Source organism: Alligator mississippiensis, chromosome 2, assembly GCF_030867095.1.
Source record: "Alligator mississippiensis isolate rAllMis1 chromosome 2, rAllMis1, whole genome shotgun sequence".
NCBI classification, from domain to species: domain Eukaryota; kingdom Metazoa; phylum Chordata; order Crocodylia; family Alligatoridae; genus Alligator; species Alligator mississippiensis.
In genome coordinates this window covers 218,590,883-218,610,345 of record NC_081825.1, presented here as the reverse complement: position 1 = coordinate 218,610,345, position 19,463 = coordinate 218,590,883, and the positions used below count along the sequence as shown (strand labels likewise).

At 46.9% G+C, this 19,463-nt stretch overlaps 1 protein-coding gene across 2 annotated transcripts in view; it reads right to left on the bottom strand.

Annotated features, from left to right (window-relative positions):
* Positions 1-15,702, bottom strand: part of TRIM44 (tripartite motif containing 44) — a 108,572-nt gene extending 92,870 nt beyond the window's left edge. The window contains exons 1-2 of one of the 2 annotated variants that reach the window (XR_009460090.1): positions 15,126-15,702; positions 2,789-2,866 (exon numbers count right to left, since the gene is read on the bottom strand). Coding sequence is in view for 1 of the 2 variants with exons in the window: in XM_059722762.1 (XP_059578745.1) it covers positions 2,789-2,866; positions 15,126-15,605 (558 nt within the window). In the remaining variant the exon portion in view is untranslated. The remainder of the gene's footprint in view (positions 1-2,788; positions 2,867-15,125) is intronic. The other variant, XM_059722762.1, reaches the window with a different exon arrangement.
* Between the last annotated feature and the right edge of the window lie 3,761 nt (positions 15,703-19,463).

Sequence of the window (19,463 nt, the reverse complement as noted above, 5' to 3'; positions counted from 1 at the left end):
TCAAGTCTTCTGGTGCTAGAGGGAAAAAAGCTATAGGAACAAAGTGCCAGAGGATTTCTAGGCCAGAGCATTCAGGCAAGGATGCAGCATCCAGAGAATGAACTGCCATTTGTTTCTGGTTCAGGCAGATGTTCCAAGAAGATTACAGCACAGAAAGCGGGAAAAAACACCCTTCAGTCACAAAGCAATCTGTTAGAAAAGGAAACAGAGATATAGGCCAGGGTAGAGGAAAGCTGTCAACTATCGCAAGAAAGCTCAATTAATATGAATGTTAGGATAGCAAATATTTTCGTTCGAGTGTATGAACAAGTGTGGAGCATTCAGCATCTAAATGCCCACAGACACAGATTTCTTCTTGCTGTTTCATACAAACACATACTTTGTAAATTGTGGTAGTACTAATAAATGATCAGAATCTGAAGGGAAATGCAGAGATTGTCAGGAAACAGCAGGGGAACAAGAGTGCATAAGTTTAAAGATGAGGAAAGATCTACTGGATCATCTAATCAATCAACCCTGGCCGCTAAATTATGCTATTTTTTGACCCTGCTTTATTTTCCATGAACAAAGTAATGGGGCTCCCCTTGAGAGGTTCTTATATTATCTAACAGATTTCACTGCTTTGAATTTCTTCCCCAATACTTGGCTTAAATCTGTTTTCCTTTAGGATTGTTCCTTAAGACCTTGGGCAGTTTCTTGTCTGAATCATCATAGTAAAAAAAAAAACCTGCTGAAGTATATACACATTAGGGATTTAGAAACCTCCTCCCTGTCTCTCACAAGATTGTTCAACAGCATTCCAGTTTTTGGCTTCCCCTCCTAACTTCTCACTACCAAGCCCTCAGATGAAGCACCACAGCATCATCATCTGGCATTTCCATTACTATTTTTTGTCATGCTAACAGGTATGGTAAACTTGTTATTTGCAGTCTTCATCTCCCCCTACCAACAAAATCATAGGATGAATATGCTAATAAGAAAAGAAATGAAAAGCAACTAAAAGAAACAAAACTGAAATGGAACAGGAAGCATAATTCCCAAACATAATATTAACACCAAACTGTAAATCTCTCCATGTGTTTTTTTGTCAACACTTAAAAAAATCACTGGTAAATAAATAAAAAATGATAACTGCTGTTCAATCCCATTTTATGCCCCGCTGTGCCCTTATGCTTGACCATGTGCTTACAAATAATGAACAGAAAATACTACCTGTAACACAGTTTGCTTGCTCATTCATTCCCTCCCTTTCTAATATGCTGCTATATGAATGAACATGGCAGTTACTGACAAGAAACACATTAAGTATGCCTCAAAGAAGTGAAACGTGCTTATTAATTTGAAACAAAAAGCCATATAATCATTTGCTAGATTACAAAAATGTTTCATAATTTGAAACATTATGATAAACTGCCTGTTGTGAGAAGAAATCTTTTTCCACGTACTGCTCAATCTCTGCATTATTTTATTAGCAGATCTTTGGCTTTCTTTTTCTGGTTTCAGCTCGTACAATAAGCCAGAACATTGTACAAGCCAACATGGGAATAAATTGATTGAAATGTAATTGAACAGATAAAGATTTTTGTCCAATGGGAGAGCATGCAAATAACTGAAATGCAAGCAAAATCTACTGGATTATTGCAGTTTGCAGTTTTTATTCTAGTGTAGATTTGGGAAGGAAGTACTTGAGATGTTACACTGTCCCTCCCCTTTCAAAGACAGTCTTCCAGGAACACTGTAATCTTTACATCTCTTGACTAGTCTCCTTGTCATTTGGCCTCTTAACACAGTCTCCAAAATGCTCTTAGTTATTCTGAACCATCATTTGGATGAAAGAAGTAAGAACAGTGCCTTATTTTCCCGATAGGACACACTTCTCTGGTTCTCTTTAGCTACAGTATATCTTGCATTGGATGTTTCACAAGCTATTTTCATCCTTTTTGGCATGGATGTGGGCCTCTAAGGCAAACACTGCTGTAAGGAAAAATTAACAATACATGTGTTTGCAGTTCAGGAAAAACAATTACTAATTGTATGCTTAAAAGTAAAAAAAATAGAGGGAGAAGAAGTATGACTTACAACTAGACTCTTTAGTGTGTTCTACATTTTGACTGATGAACTGAGGCCTTATACAGATGTTCAGTTTCTCTTGGGAGAGTCACTGCTCTCCCACAGGAGACCACAAGTGTAGAGATGTTCAGGCTTTTTCACCCAGAGTAAAAATGGCTGCTCCAGAACAAAATAACCTAGGAACAACCAGGGTTAAATCACACCCAGGTGTTTCTCCTGGGAGAGCAAATGTCGATATATGTATATCTGTCTCAGAAGAGAGAACACAAAACTTCCAAGGGAGTCAGTCTTTCACTTGCTGGACTCTGAGGAGCAGAACATGACCCCCTTTGCAATCTTCATATTGTGCTGCACAGCCAACCAGGACTACTGTATGTGCTGCTGGCATTTGTTGCCAGGCTGAGTAAGGGAGCCTGCAAAGCATGCTGAGATGTGTGCACAGAATTCTGCCTTGGCTTCACAGTATCAGCAGACATTGCAAGAACTCTGTTCTTCAGGGCCGCAGCATTTCAATGTCTGTAAATGTGGCTCTGGGCAAGTTTCTCTACCAGGAGAACAAATCTGGGAGAACTCTCCCAAATTATTTTAATGTGTATATGCAGCCTTAATTAGATCTTAATAATCAAATAGACATTAACAATAAAATGTATTTAGATCAAGAAGGATGAAAGGCAGGAGATAGCCAGCATGCAAACAAGTAATCATTTCAGTGACTTACTTTAGGGTCTGTGCACTTGAACTTTAACCTTTCCACCATCTCCAGCATGGCCACCTTCAGGTCAACGGGTTCTCGATTCTATAAGAAAGAGAGGACAGAGGTCACTCATTTTAACTCCACCAAGCACAACAAAGATTTTCACAAGACAAAAAGAGGCAGCAATTTTTCAGCTAATTCTAATGGGCAAGGTGCAGTGAACCCATGAATACATTTGCCCATTCTTGCAAGACTGCTTTTGCTCAGGCAGAAGACTCAAAGGAAAGAAAAGAAAATTGGGGGGAGGGGGAGGGGGGAGGGGACAGCCGCCAAGAAAACTGGGAGAACTATTGGAATGAAAATTATATGCAATTGCACAGGCTGACTCATTCATTGCTTTGTCTCCTGGCTCAATTGCATTCAAGTTCACTGAATTAAGGCCTAATCCTGCAAAGTGTTCACAGGCCTCAACCATCACTAAAGCTAATGGCTCAACAACTTGCAGGAGGCACTCAGCAGTTTTCAGGATAGGACGCTTGCAGAGGTTATGCAGGGAGGGGGCAGCCGGGAACCTCATTACATTTATTTTCCGGAGTGTGCACTTGTGGCCTGATAATTTAATCTGGCACTTTTTATAGTTCCATTTATAAAAAGAGAACAGAGAAAAAGATTAAAAAAGGAAAGAACTAATTAGGGACGCAATCAAGGGTTCATACTTTAGGAGAAAAAAGTAAAGTGAAGTGCTAAGCACTTATGGAACCCCTGTAATAGTCATTTCCTTTGCTTCAACTGCTCTCTGGGAAAAAATAAGTTACACTTCTTATTCAACAGATAAGAGCCTAATGACAAATATAAGAGTTTATCAATCTGAAGGAGGCTCACTCCAAGAAGCTCGTCATACTTATCTATAGCATTTAACAGAATGGCTTTTAAAAGATTCACTGCTGATAACAATTATGATTAAGAGATATGTACACTAAAATGTGTTTTAAAGTGTATTGTGTGGATGCTTATCATATCAGTTATGCTTATGCAGACAAAACATAAGTGCCTGAGGTAATGCTAAACTAAGTAGACCTTTTGAAATGCCAGGATGTGCCTAGCAAGAAATGTGGCTAAACTTCAGGCTTACAAGATATGGGCAGCTGGTTTTGCACGGCCCATAACTCACTTGCATTCTACAGAACAAAGATGAACAGAAGAACATTACTCAGATTATATTAAACCGGGTAGTTCTTGGAATATAAAACCACTGAATGGTTTTGGAAAATTGGGTATGCAATAAACACCGTCAAAAAAGTGACCTAATAACTGGTACAACGTAAAAGGTCCTGATGAGATCTACAATAAAGTTTATGTAAAATGCAATATATGTGCATGCACAAACGATTACATATATAAGCTGAAAAGAAGAAACTACAGCAATACAGGACCCCCGAAGAGAAGGCATAACAATGGATCTGATGAGGGATGAGTCAACCTGCCCTGAGATTGGACAACCTCATTTTCCCTATCCATTTCACATAAAGGATGCAAGAAGCTCTCTTTATGCTCTTGGGCAGAGGCCAACCACAATCCCAGTATAAGTGCTGGAATGGCTTCAGGATGCTCAGTTAAGTGGTATTTTCTTGGAACCGGAATCATTTTTATTTCTCTGACTCCACCCCCCACTGCTACTCAGCAGCCATCTTGTGTCTTCTTTAGGACCACTGGCCAGAGGGCCCATGTTACCAAACACAAAAACATAGATGGGCTTCAGAGCCAAGAGATGGACACAACACTGTCCAATACCAGGAGCCAGTAACGCCTACTGACAGAACCCGCAGCCAATTGGAAAAGCAGGAATTACTCTATTCTAACAACTCCTTTGGTCTGTCAAGAGGGCAAGAGAAGCAACACCAGTGCCGCTCCCTCTCCACCCCGGCACTCAGGGCTCTAGATCAGGGACATCAAAGACATGGCCTACCAAGTCTCTTGAGGCTCTTCTCAGCCAGACTGGCTGACCTGCTCCACCGGGCTTTAAACTAAGCCCGTTGGGGGACGGGGGGACTACCGCCACTGCTGGCCCGCTGAGCAATCCTTGCAAAGCCAGCGGATCACGGCACTCAAGGGAGCCCACCCCAGCCCCAGCCCTGGTAAAATCTGTGGGCAAGGAAGGAGCCCCCCAGGGGGCACTTGCCTGCCTGTACACTAATGCCAGGAGCTTGGGGAATAAGCAGGAGGAGCTCATCCTCCTGCTCAGTGCAAACAATTACAATGTCATAGGGATAACGGAGACCTGGTGGGACTCCACCCATGACTGGACCATGGGGATAGATGGCTATACCCTGTACAGGAGGGATTGTGTAGAGAAAAGGGGCGGGGGTGTAGCTCTCTATGTTAAGGAAAGCTACGCGTCCCTGCAAGCCGATATTGGCGACCAGGGTGGACGGCTGGAGACCCTCTGGGTTAAAATCCGTGGGGAACACGGCACAGGGGACACAATGGTGGGAGTCTATTACAGACCTCCCACCCAAAGTCCTGAGCTTGACCAGGAGTTTGCCCAGGAACTGGCTAAGGCAGCTTGCTCCAGGACCATGGTTGTCATGGGTGACTTCAATTACCCAGATATCTCGTGGGAGGATCGCTCAGCAAAATCTGAGCGGTCGCAGAGCTTCCTCTCGTACATGGATGACCTCTACCTGACTCAAGAAGTCTATGGGCCAACGAGAGGCAAAGCGCTGCTCGACCTGGTACTGGCTACTGGGGATGACCTAGTCGGCGACCTAGTGATCGATGGGAAGCTGGGTGACAGCGACCATGAGCTGATCACCTTCACCATCCGCCGAAAAGCTGGCAAGTCAGTCAGCAACACAGAAGTCCTTGACTTCAGGAAAGCCGACTTTGACAAGCTCAGGAGGCTTGTCAGTGAGGCCCTAAGGGACTGTGACCACAGGGAGAGGGGAGTTCAAGAAGAGTGGTTGCTCCTCAAGGGAGCGATCCTCAATGCACAAACTAAGTCTATTCCATCTCAGAGGAAAGGCAGCAAGAGGGCACAGCAGCCCCCCTGGCTCTCCAGGGGCCTAGCAGACCTCCTGAGGCTAAAAAGGAAGGCCTACAAAGGATGGAGGATGGGAGTCACCTCCAAGGAGGATTATTCTGCACTGGTCCAGTCCTGTAGGGAGCAAACCAGGAAAGCCAAGGCTGCAACTGAACTCCAACTAGCTTTGAGCATCAAGGACAATAAAAAGTCCCTTTTCAGATATGTGGGGAGCCGGAGGAAAAGCAGGGGCAACGTTGGGCCCCTGCTGAACCAGATGGGGCAACTGACAACTGATGCCCAGGAAAAAGCCAACCTATTAAATAGGTACTTTGCGTCGGTCTTTCAATCAGACCCAAGGGATGCCCATGCCCGCTACAGGGCCAGGAAGTCCGGGTGAGGGTGATCCCCTGCCCTCCATTAATGCTGACTTCGTGAAGGAACATCTTGAGAAGCTGGATACCTTCAAGTCAGCTGGCCCTGACAATCTTCACCCCAGGGTACTCAAGGAGCTGGCGAGCATCATAGCCCAGCGTCTAGCGCGGATCTTTGAAAACTCTTGGCGCTCTAGTGTAGTGCCCGAAGACTGGAAGAAGGCCAACGTGGTGCCTATCTTCAAGAAAGGGAGGAAAGTGGATCCGGCTAGCTATAGGCCCATCAGCCTGACTTCTATCCCGGGGAAGATCTTAGAAAAGTTTATTAAGGAGGCCATCCTTAATGGACTGGCCGACGCCAACATCTTAAGGGACAGCCAGCATGGGTTTGTTGCGGGTAGGTCTTGCTTGACCAATCTCATTTCCTTCTACGACCAGGTGTCCTATCACCTGGACAAGGGAGATGAGATTGATGTCATATATCTTGACTTCAAAAAAGCCTTTGATCTGGTGTCCCATGATCGCCTCTTGGAGAAACTGGCCAATTGTCACCTTGGGTCCTCCACGATCCACTGGCTGGAAAATTGGCTTCGGGGTCGGACCCAGAGGGTAGTAATTGATGGAAGTCACTCATCGTGGTGTCCTGTGACCAGTGGGGTCCCCCAGGGCTCTGTCCTTGGACCCATACTGTTCAACATCTTCATTAATGATGTGGACACTGGAGTCAGAAGCGGACTGGCCAAGTTCGCAGATGACACCAAACTTTGGGGCAAAGCATCCACACCAGAAGACAGGCGGATGATCCAGGCTGACCTGGACAGGCTCAGCAAGTGGGCGGATGAGAATCTGATGGTGTTCAACGCCGATAAATACAAGGTTCTCCGCCTTGGGAAAAAAAACCCCGCAGCATCCTTATAGGCTCAGCAGTGCTATGTTGGTTAGCACTATGGAAGAAAGAGACTTGGGGGTCATCATTGACCACAAGATGAACATGAGCCTGCAATGCGATGCTGCGAATAGTAAAGCGACCAAAACGCTGGCTTGCATCCATAGATGCTTCACAAGCAAATCCCGGGACGTCATTCTCCCCCTGTACTCAGCCTTAGTGAGGCCGCAGCTGGAGTACTGCGTCCAGTTTTGGGCTCCACAATTCAAAAAGGATGTGGAGAAGCTTGAGAGAGTCCAGAGAAGAGCCACGCGCATGATCAGAGGTCAGGGAAGCAGACCCTACGATGACAGGCTGAGAGCCCTGGGACTCTTTAGCCTGGAAAAGCGCAGGCTCAGGGGTGATCTGATGGCCACCTACAAGTTTATCAGGGGTGACCACCAGTATCTGGGGGAACGTTTGTTCACCAGAGCGCCCCAAGGGATGACGAGGTCGAACGGTCACAAACTACTACAAGATCGTTTCAGGCTAGACATAAGGAAGAATTTCTTTACTGTCTGAGCCCCCAAGGTCTGGAACAGCCTGCCACCGGAGGTTGTTCAAGCACCTTCATTGAACACCTTTAAGATGAAACTGGATGCTTATCTTGCTGGGATCCTATGACCCCAGCTGACTTCCTGCCCTTTGGGCGGGGGGCTGGACTCGATGATCTTCCGAGGTCCCTTCCAGGCCTAATGTCTATGAAATCTATGAAAGTCCTATCATCTGGCCCCAGTGCTGCTCGTGCATCTCAGAGTTGACCTGCAGGCCGCTGCTGACCCTCCAGCAAGCACCTGCTTCTCATTAGATCAAGCAGTGTTGCAGAGGGGCCAAAGTAGGACCATGCCAAACGCAGCATTCACACCGGCTGCTCCAAAACATATGCTGGGTCTCACATGCAGGGCCAGCCTGTGGGTATGATCTGGCCTGCAGACTGATCCCATGTCACTTACCCAGCCCATGGGGTCAGCTGAGTGTGGTACCCCCATGCAGTTAGTCCCACTCCTGCATGGCTAACCCCACAGAGGAGGACACAATATTGGAGACAGGCCACACTGTGGCACAAACGTCACTGAGTGCAAGATTGATTCCATGCAGGGGGCTAATCATAATCCCAATCTTGCCAATCCACAAACCTAGTCCAGACCTCATGGAATTTGATAATGCTGATACAGAACCATCCAAAAGATTCATAGATGTTAGGGTCGGAAGGGACCTCAATAGATCATCGAGTCTGACCCCCTGCATAAGCAGGACAGAGTGCTGGGTCTAGATGACCCCAGCTAGATGCTTATCTAACCTCCTCTTGAAGACCCCCAGGGTAGGGGAGAGCACCACCTCCCTTGGGAGCCCGTTCCAGACCTTGGCCACTTGAACTGTGAACTGTGAAAAGAGGGAAAGCAAGACAAAAAAAATGGATGAGTCCCAAAGGACACCAACATCCCTCCCAACTAAACAGTTGGCCCAATAAAAGAAACCACATATTTAAAAATAAATAAGCAAACTTTGCTTCTTCACAAGGTATGCCAGCACAATGGAGCTTTTTGCCTTATGAAGCTCTGAACCAGATTCCTCCAGGAACACAGATGCCAACAAGATCACCCCTAAGCTATCTCCATTCAAGGACCTTTTCAGGTACTTTCACTGCTGAGGGGTTTCCTTGAACAGCCCAAAACATGCATCACAGTGTGTCCTGTAACCAAAAGATACTCCCCTCCACTTCAGGAAGTTTCTGCTAAATTACGTTCTTTCCTCCTCCCTTCCTCCACACCATTGGGATAGGTGCATCAAAATAGCAACGCTGCACCAGAAATTTCACCTGCTTCCAATATTTATTCTTCACTTCAAGGCTAACTAGTGTCAGTCAGCAGAGTTTCTAGGTGTTGTCCAAAACGGAGAATACAACACAACTATTTTCTCGGCAATCAATTGTGACATAATAAGTTCAGGATTAGGATTCTGAGGGAGGCATATGGAACGCTTAAAATGAGGTACTTAAACATGATTGCTTCCAGAGAGTATTTTCCACAAGGCATCAGAAGTGTCCTGAGGGATTAGCTAAACACAAGACAGAAGGCAAAGTGACTTCGACAAGCCAAGTGGCATCCCTGTGGTCCATTAACACCTCCCCATAATAACTGATGGAGGCAGAAAAATATGAGGTTTTTTTTCCCCTCAGGTCTCAAGAGACGCTTGCAGACACTGAATGCAGAATCAGAAAGATTTTTGTGTAGACTGCTTTTGGAGTGAAACTTTTAGTATAACCTGCATGTAGTCCCACAGATTCTGATCCAGGTCTGAAATCTTAGGGTATGTACCCTGTATCTTTTGCTTCACTTGCCATGAGATTCTTCCACTCAATGGAATGTCATTTACATTATTTTTCAATAAGGTTACTAGAGTGTGGTTTGCGAGCCATACAAGCCTGGCTGTTGTGATTTGTCAAGGAGGTATTAAGTGCATTCATGGGTATGCATCTATTCTCCCCAATCTTCTAATTTACAGGTATCCTTTCATCTGTTATATATGGCCTGTTCTTACAGGAATGAGTTAAGTTTGTGCACACATTTGAAAAACAGCATGAGCCAAACTAATGCTAAAAATGTTTGTTACTCATTAAAGCATCTCCGCTGGAGATACAGAAGTGCAGCCAGCAATTTGAAGTTCGAACAAATACTACCCAATCTTATCCCTCCAGCCACCTCACTGAAATGTATCAATTATCTCCATGGTATGACTGGCCTACCATTGCACAAAAATGGAGGCTCATCCTGCAAAGTAGAAAGCACCTGCACTTCCTATTGATTTCATTCAGCATTGAACACTCAGGACCTTGCAAGAGAGGGCCCCTACTTATACAGCAGGTGCAGTTTGCTGTGGAGTTCCTAGCAGGATGTCAATAGGAAGCATGACAAAGAAGAAGAACTTGCAATTTTAAGAAAGACAATGCTCTGAGAAAATGAAAGTACATACCCATTATCTGTGATGGGAATGGGAGCATCATGATTAGATTTTATTAAATATAAAGCATCTTCACTTATTTCATTCTGTGACCTTTGTGACAAAGAATATGTCAACCAAAAAAAATGCACAAACAAGGAGGGAAATTCTGTGCTGCCCAAGGGGAAAAAAAGAGGGTGCATTCTGATGATCTCAGGCTGCTCTGCAGGGCCCCCCCCCCCCCCCCTATAATTAGGCTTCCCTGGGGGCCTGTGTTATGGCAACATGGCCTGGACTTTGCTCTCCATCATAATACTCTCCAGGATCTTGGCGAATAGCAGCTTTGTCTGTACTACACCTTCCCAGACCCACCCTCAGAATACCCACCTACATAACAAGGGCTTATTAAAGAAAACTCAGGAGCCAGCCTTTTGACTATCTGCACAGGACTGTCTCTTCAGGGAATACTGTCCCTCCAAGGCCAAGGGCTTTTAGAGAGCCCTTGTCACATCACTCAACCTTTTTTAGCCAACACAAAGGGGCTGGAGCAGGTATGAGAATCTCACCCCTGGTTTTAGATAAGAGATGCTAAGCAGTCAGGCTTTAGTTCAAGTCTGAACTTTGGCAGTGTTCAGTAATCAGAGAATGCATTAAGGCAGCACGGGAGACCACAGAGCAAGGAGGGCTAAGGGACTGCAGAGGGGACAGCTGGCCCACAACTGTGGCAGGGTCCCAAGCACCAGCCCACCATGCCAAAGGCTCCTTCCTTTTGATTGAGAAGTCTATGGGCATTAGACATCAAATGCCTTTCCTAAGCTGAGCCTTAGTGTTCATTTAAGATACGAAACAGGCACAGCAAAGAGAGCAGGCAAGTTTCCCCATACTGCCCCAGTCCAGATCAGCTGAAACTACCACCAGGGAGCTCACTTGTACTAGCAGCTTTCAGGATACAGCCATGGAGAACCGAACTAAGACCAAAGTGAAATCCCACAAGGCCAGTCATTGTGCAGCCATCTGATGGTAACAATTTTCAGTCATTACTGTTAAGGGACAGATGTACCACAGAGGCTGAAGGATTAATAGCTTATTACCTCTTGGATCATTGATCCAGTCTCTCTGAACCCAGAGAGGTTTAAGGTAAAGAACAGTCAAAGAGCAAGAGGAAAAATGAGTGCGAAGTCTCTTTGCTAGCCATTTGGGCTACTAAGGAACAAATAAACCTATTGTCAAGAAAGCAAACAGATAAATGGCTTCTAGTAATGAACAGACTTCTATTTTTTTTCCACTGACTATTTTGGTATTTAGAAAATTAACACCATGGCTTTGCAAACCTCCCACAGTTCCTTAGACAGAGTAGCACTTTTCCTGGGATCTCAGGAAAACAACCATCAACGCTGGAAGGGAGGCCTAAAATTAGATTTACCAGCTGTGTCTTGGGTTGTCAGGGTACACTGCAGTTGCAGGCTATTGGAATATACAAGAATCTCCCAGTTTATAGTGCAAAGTACATTGCAGTCACCACCACACAGAAACAGAGCAAAAAGCCTTAAGTCAGGAGAGGGCAACAGGATGACAAACCACTACACCAAAGAAATCCAGCATTGTTATGACAGCCACTTGCTCAGGTAACATTTTGCTTCAAAATTTCCTTATATTATCTCCAACTGCAATGAAAATATTATTGTCTGAGATTGATTAGAGGCACATTTCACCACATCCTCAAATGCCAGTGACCCAGCCCAGTTGTTTTGGGGTTTTTTTTAATTTTCTGCACCCAGCTCCTCCCCCTCCAATTTATTTTTTTCTCCACCTCTTTCTCTATTTTTGTCTTTCTCTCTAGCTTTTCTCCTCATAGTTTTTCCACTCCCTAAACAGAAATATATATGCTGTTTAATAGGAAAAGATGGAGAATCAGATGGAGACGATAATTCAGTGAGGCTAGCCCATACATGTTCTTGCAGCTGCCCCTAATGCCCAAAGAAAAGATAAACTAAACTTGGTTTAGCCAACTGTTTCCCGAGGCTGCAGTGCCAGACATAAGGATCTTGTCAGTAAAGTTTGGGTGTCATCAGTTCAGCTAAATAAGCATGAGCACTAGCTCAAACCAAGAAACAGGTAGATTCATTTTAAACACCCTATTTTCTAACCAATCCAAGTCAGATCAGGTTTCCATAGCACAATGGTCAAAACAGGGACTATCTGTTGCACTACAAATGCCACTTCTACCTCTGGTAAAGCTCAACTGGCAGTAGCCATGATTGAAAACTTTCCTACAGTATGCAAGGTTTAAGCTAAAGGTAAATACTAATAATCATCAGAGTGCTTAGCTACAACTTCCCATTTGCAAATTATCTGCCGGGATCTATTTTGGACAAAAGGTAAAAGGCAAAGGAAATTATATAAATTAGCTATAATACAAGCTGGAGTGGCCTCTACCACATACAGCTGTCAGAAATACTACAAGAAAATATGGACCCAATACTTCTATTAAGGCTAATGGCAGACTTGCAGCCAACTTCAATGGACACTCAATAAAAGAAGCAGTATTTCTAATATCAATATATTTTGACAGTGATGGATTTGCACCAGCCTACTTGGTTTCCAAATAAAAAGTACTGTAACGGAACAGTTTAAATCAGGGCAATGGTATATCAGAGGCCCACGTACCCAGTTTATCTGAGTACTAGATATGTACACCAGTGTACTGTATAACACAGTCCCAATTTTGTTATTCATCTTGTAACAAATTCCAGTTATCTGCATATATATTAAATGCACAATCAGCTTGAGTGAATAGCATCTTTCAGCCCTGCTATCTGCTTCCTAACTATATACATTGCATTTTAACTGAAAGAGGGAGTGGGAAACAGGTGTCAAAGGGCTGCTATTAGATGCCTTGAAAAAATGACACACTAGAGTCAACTTCATGGCTGCTCCCCTCTCTCTATTAGCAACCTTGAGAGTGACTAGAAAAGCTTCAAAAATGAGGAAGCTATCCAGTTTCACGTCTGCTAATATTGCAACAGTGAAGGGCCTGTGTACTTAATAAGTGCTGCTTACAGAGCTGTCTCGTAACAGCCCTGGAAATGGACTATGTCCCCACATTTTCCTTTATTAGCAGTTCTGGAACTATTATAGTAGCTTTGAAATAGTGTGCAGCTAGTCAGTTTTGGGGATGCTACTAGCACAGGGCTGTGTACTCAATGAACACCGAGTTCAGATAAACACATGCTCCAAATATATGCCTAGCCTCTTTTCAATCCAGAAGCTATGCACTTAACCATATATAGGAAAGCTTACCCTACATTTACTGAAAATCCAGACACCAGACACCAAGACCTATGCCTCTGTTTTTTGGAGGAAAGTTGTGAACACACTGAAAGATAAATTTGCCTAATATTTTAAAGAAAAATTACACTTAGAATAAAGCTTGCAACAAGGATCATGCTTCGAAAAGGCAGTCTCCTGATACAACCACATGAAAATGCCATAACTAGACTCCATAAAACTTAGGAAGGAGTTGGGATCTGAACTTAATTATTTTTGTACTACTCTGCCCACTAAGAATCCTAATCACATGGTTGCACTCAGGGCCATCTAGTTTTTAGTGGTCACCTTATAATATCTACAGTTCATTCCTTAGAAACCTGTTGCCAGCAGGTATCCATTTTGATGTAAAACGCAGTACCTAAGGGCAGGCTCTACGTTATTGTATATAAAACAGCAAGACACAGAGCTTTCAGAAAATCAAACGGTGAGGTTCCTTCAGTCCAACTGGGTCAGAAGTAGACTGGTCTACATTTTGTTTCTTACAAATGATATACAACAGGGAATATAGTTATGGCTTTAGTGCACAAAAAAGCAGACAGAGGGGTCTTTTCCCACGTGGTTCTTAGCTTATGTGTATCAGCACTCCATCTTTTGATGTCAACAGATGTGCCCAGTATGAGGCCTGTGGAAGAGGAAACTCACGCCCAGGATGCCCAAGCCTTTTTAGTTTTCTATCAAGGAATAATAATTCTAGGCCTGGCACGTGCACAGAGGGGAGGTGGCTTAAATCCCTTCCTCCTGTTTACTCACGGGTGCAAGGTCCATTTTAGTCCCTGATACAAGCTACTGCTGTTATGAGGATTATCCTGCCCTTCATTTTCTGCTACCGTACCTCTGAAGAGACTCAACAACGAGGAAGCGCTGCAGTGCATGGAAGTCCCAGACGACCAAGACTCGCTGCACCACTGGCCAGCTCCCCGAGATTCGGCCATTCCACAGAAGACACCAGCACCGCAGGCGCCTATAACACGAGTGCTGAGGCTGCTCTGATGAACTGGAATTGCAGTGCGGCAAAGCAGACTCAAGTAACCAAGTCTGCTGGAGTGTGGCGATTGCCCAGCTCCAGCAGCCTCCTGCGTCTCATGTATCAGCATCCCTACGCTTAAAAATGGGGAGGGGGGGGGTGCTTGAACTACACATTGTCAAATGAGCAGTAGTTCAAGCGCCCCTGCTGCCATTTTTAAGCACAGGGATGCTGATGCAGGAGAGGCGACAAGCTTTAATTACAGGGGCTCTGGGAACAGCTCTAATTAAAGCGCCACCCCTGCAACTGAGCACGTGTAAAAGTGCCCTGAGGCCCTTACGCCTGCACACAGGGGCTGTGAGCCAACAGTGGATCTGACCTAATAACAATACAACTGCCAAACCTTGCAGGCCTGGCTTGCCTGCCCAAGCTTTTAAACCCATGTTTCCAACAGCCATAAACACAAACAAGAGACCCACTTTGGGCTTTCTGATCCGTTTCAGATGCCCACCAGTCACTGAATCGTGGAGAAGCTGGGCTGGCAGGGACCTCCACAGGTCGTCTAGTCCAACCCCATCAGTTCAAACGTGCAGCCATGAGTCCCCTTCGCCACCAGTGCCTAGGGCTCCAAGGCAGGACTCCCCCCCCACCCCGGCCCCGGATGACAGAACCTGAAGATCTAGAAGGAGGGAAGGGAGGTTTCTCACCCTCTCCCCTGGGGTGGCTCAGATTCAGAGAGAAACAGACCGGCAGGGGCTGCGGGCCGGCGGCCAGCCCTGCCCGTACACTGAGGGGCGCGAGGCGCTCACCCGCGCGGCGCGGTACGCCTCGTCCAGCGTGACGAGCGCGTGGTGCTGGTGGGCGCCGCGCAGCGCGCAGAGCACGCAGATGATGGCCTCGTGCTCCCGGCAGTACAGGCTCAGCTCCTGCCCGTGCTCCGCGCACAGCTTCCGCTCCGGCTGCTTGGGCGCCTCGGCCTGCGGCTCCGGCCGCGGCCCCGGCTCCGACTTGGACTCCTCCCCGCCGTGCGGTGGCCCCGGTGCGGGCGGGCGGCGCAGGCGGTGCGCGGGCTGGCGGCGGCCGTGCTCGCGGGCGTGCGGCGCGCAGAAGGCGAAGCCGCAGTCCTGGCACAGCGCCGCCGCGCCCCGCGCCTCGTCGGGCTCGCACGCGTCGCACATGCCGTCGGGGGGCAGCTCCTCCGCGCTGCCCGACGCCATGGCCGGCCCTGGCTCCGCAGCTACTTTCGCTTCTAGAGCTGGGGCCGCGCCGCCTTCCACTTCCTGAGTCATTTAAAGTGGCGATGGCTGGGCCCCCCCTGTGCCCGCGGGGAAGCGCCGCCGCGGCGCGGGGCGGGCCGCGACCCCCCGGGGAGCCCCGAGGAGCTGGGCCTGGCCGCGTCCCCCGCCCTCTCTTTCTTCCTTTCTCGAGGTGTTTCTGCCGCCCGAGGGAGAGACGCAAGGTAAAAGGAAGAGCTGCAAGAAAGAGGCAGGTGACAAAGCCTTGCCTGCCTCCATCCCGACTAGGGCGGTCATCCCAGAGCAGTGCTTCTCAAACTGATGTAGCGGACCGGCAGTTTTTTTTCCAGTGGGCCAGGGACCGGTGCCCGGTTCAGCTGGTGGCAGCAATGCATGTAACAGCGCTACACAAATGCACGACCAGCTGTTTCTTTCTCTTTCCTCACCTTGCACGACGTGATGTCGCCTGGAGTGTGGAAACGTGCGAACTGTGGCGCTCTGACATATCAGTGATATGCTTCTGAAAATATATTTCTTTCTTTCCTGGCAACTCACTGCAGACCAGCGACTGGTGGCTCGCGGACCGGCACCAGCCAGCGGACCACCACTTTGAGAAGCACTTTCCTAGAGGACAGTCTGGTTGTCCTCTGTGGATGCAAAACTTTATGCAGGGCTGTCCCGGGGGGGACAAATCAGGGCCTGTGCTTTGGGGGGCCCCCCAGAGCTGGGTGGGGCGGCTGCAGCAACTCCATGCTGCCACCGACTTTGCATCCGGCCGCTCGTCCATCCCCCCGCCACCACCACCACTGAATCTGCAGCCGGCTTCCTTGCTTCCAGGGCAGGGATCCGCACAGGCTGATTTCCTTGGGCCCTGCATCCTGCTTGGGTCACCTCTTGAAGAGAAAAATAGAGGCCATAAAGGTGCTGGGTTTATCAATAAAGGACAGAGTAGCAGAAAACTGGAACGTCCTCTGTGATGGCCACCCTAATCCTGACTGTGCATCTGGGCCAGTGGAAGTCGTGACCCTGGCATCTGGTCTCATCCCGGGACCATGGCAACTACAGCGTCGCTCTTACAGAGGTGGTTAAGGGAGTCACTGTAGCACACCAGCCACCCCCCTTCCCTCCTTGCAACGCCCCTACACACCGCCTTGAAGCGAATCCCAGATGAGGGGTTCTCCCCCTCCTCTTAACCATCTTGCTCATTCACATGCTGGGACTGGAAGGTGTTTTTGAGGCTGGGCCCTGATTAAGACAATGGTTTTGTTTTAGGATTAGGCAAAGGATTTGTATAGGGTGGTTTGGATAGAGATGATCTTGCTCCAGGTGGGGGGTTGAACTAGATGGGTGGTTCTTGTCACAACCCAGTGATTTTGGTGCCTCGGCACGATGGAATTTTCCCGCCACATGAGAGCCTCTTGCACAGCAAAGGTTTTCTGTTGCAACAGAAAAACCCCGGTGCAAGAGAGTTCCTGCCATTCGAATGCAAATTTGTGTCCCGCTATTGGCCAGTTCTAAATTATTCCTACGTGGCGGCTAGTAATTGGCTTGCTAGCCATTTAAAATTTTGTGTGACTTCCGCCCAAGTTGGAGAACTTTGAGCACGCTGCAGAGTGCTTCTAAAAGAGATCTGACTTGCGGCTGAGCTGATCGATAGACTGATCACCTATCGATTCTTCTCCCCGTCGCCGAGCGCAATCCCCGATGTACCCTTTCCCCGCCGGCTTGATTTGTGGACGGATGAGCTGGCCTGAGCCCTGCCAGCTTGAACAACTAACATAGTTGTTCAAACGACCGGACTGTTTGCGTCGCAGCTACAAGCGGTGTAAGTAAAATTTTGCAACCATTAAGCTTTGTCTGCCTCTCTATTCACCAGCCCGCCCAACGAACGAATAATTACTAAATCACCTCGAGTCGGCTCTGGCCGTCCGAGAGAGTTCTCATTGTACCAAGACTCATTTGTAAATATTGATGGTCATTCAGACCTGCTGCTCCCAGGCCCAGCTCCCAAATGTGCCGGGTGGGGGAGGTGGGTGTGGCATGGGAAGCCCCAAGCAGTCCCTTGCAGGCTGCAAGTCTGCCAGCTTGCAAGGGAAGTACGGTTTCCCACGTTTTTCTCCTTTAAAGGAGAATCCATTTTTAAAATTTGTTGATCCATTTTTAAAGCTTGTTTGCAACTTTTTCATATATTCTTGTGAGTCACTTTTGGGTTACAGATCAGAGGTTTAGAAACACTGGACTAGATCAGCGGTTCTCAACCTTTTGCACCTTATGTCCCACCTATGTAAGGTCAAAAAATCCTGGTCCCACCGGTTGATGAGCAGGGGGAAGGGCCCCCTCAGAGGTCAGTCGAAGAGCAGGGGAGAGGTCCCCCAGCGGCTGATGGAAGCACACAAAAGCGAAACTGGAAGTCCCAGTTGTGGCACTTCTGGTTTTGCTGCCACAACCCGAGTCCCACCTAAAGGACCTTTGCGTCCCACCAGTTGAGAAACCTTGGACTAGATTGACCTCTGGAAGTCTCTCTCGGCCATTCTTCTCTATGGGAATCTTTACACGTGTGAGAGGAGGGATGCTTTAATTAGTCTCTCAGGAGCTGCTCTAATTAAAGTACCTGTAGGAAGAGCACGCAGCAACTGCTGCAGCTTCCTTAGCCTGACGAAGGGTTTTTGAACCCGAAAGCTTGCTTAATAACTATTCTCCAACCATTTGGGTTGGTCTAATAAAAGATATCAAATTCACCCAAGGAACCTTGTCTGCCTATATCCTTAGAGCAACACGGCTACAACCTAAACCCCTGTAAAGTCTTGTGCATTCAGCATCCCGTGCTTCAAAATAGCAGCAGGAGTGCTTTAACTAAAGGTCATTAGATGAGCTTTAGTTAAAGTGCCCCCACTGTTATTTTAAAGCACAGGGACACTGAATACATGAGACACCAAGGCTGCTGGAGCATGCTACTTAACACGCTCAAGCAGACTCAATCAAGTCTGCTCCAATGCAGGCTAATTAGCATGCGTTGGAGCAGGTATCGGGCACATGTATAGGTGCCCTGTGACAGACATGGACAGGCACTGCAGTAAAACAGGATAGCAAGGGAAGAAGCAGATCCCTTGGCTGTAGTGGTTGTAGACAGATTAGAAAAGTAACAGCAGCTCCAGTAAGTGCATATGATTTATGCTATTTTAGGAAGCCATTCTTGTCACAATAGGCCTGAGACCCTCCTACTCACTCCTAGTGCTGCTAGACATGCTCCACTCTGTGCACTGACAGCACTGACATCTGGTAGGAGAAGCTGAAGTGACACCCACCTACTCTACCAAGTGAGACCCAAAGGAAAGGAAGAATTGAACAAGGCTCTGTTGCGTCAGTGGTTTGGGCACTGCTCATTTTCTAGGACTAGTACCACCAACCCCACATTTTGAAAAATTGTAAGACCTTGCCCCTGCCAAAATGTGTGTGTGTAATATATATATATGTCCTGGTTTCTGAGTCTCTAGGTTGCCCTGGGGTCACATTTTCAGAATTTTCTCCGCAACCTTGATAGTTGGAAGCTCTGGTCATGCTTTGCACAAGAAGGGTACTGTGTAGTAACCTCAGGTATGAATTTACTGTGCTAGTTACTCTGAGTTAACTTCCTGTGTGAACACTCTACAAATAGAGAAAGGAATTTTGCATTTACTGTGCCCTTAGGGTATCCATAAGCCATCTCAGCATGGAGCAGCAAGTATGCTGTAAATTCATACCCAAACTTTTGCACTCTACTTCTCTGTGTACAGAACCCTTACTTTGTTTTTAAAAACAAATGGCCCCCCTACCCACTCCCCAAATTAAAATTCTCTAATCACATGAATCCAGGATCCTGGGATTTAGGTATTTTGAGATTTGGCAACATTTTGGGGATTATCCTAATGCTCA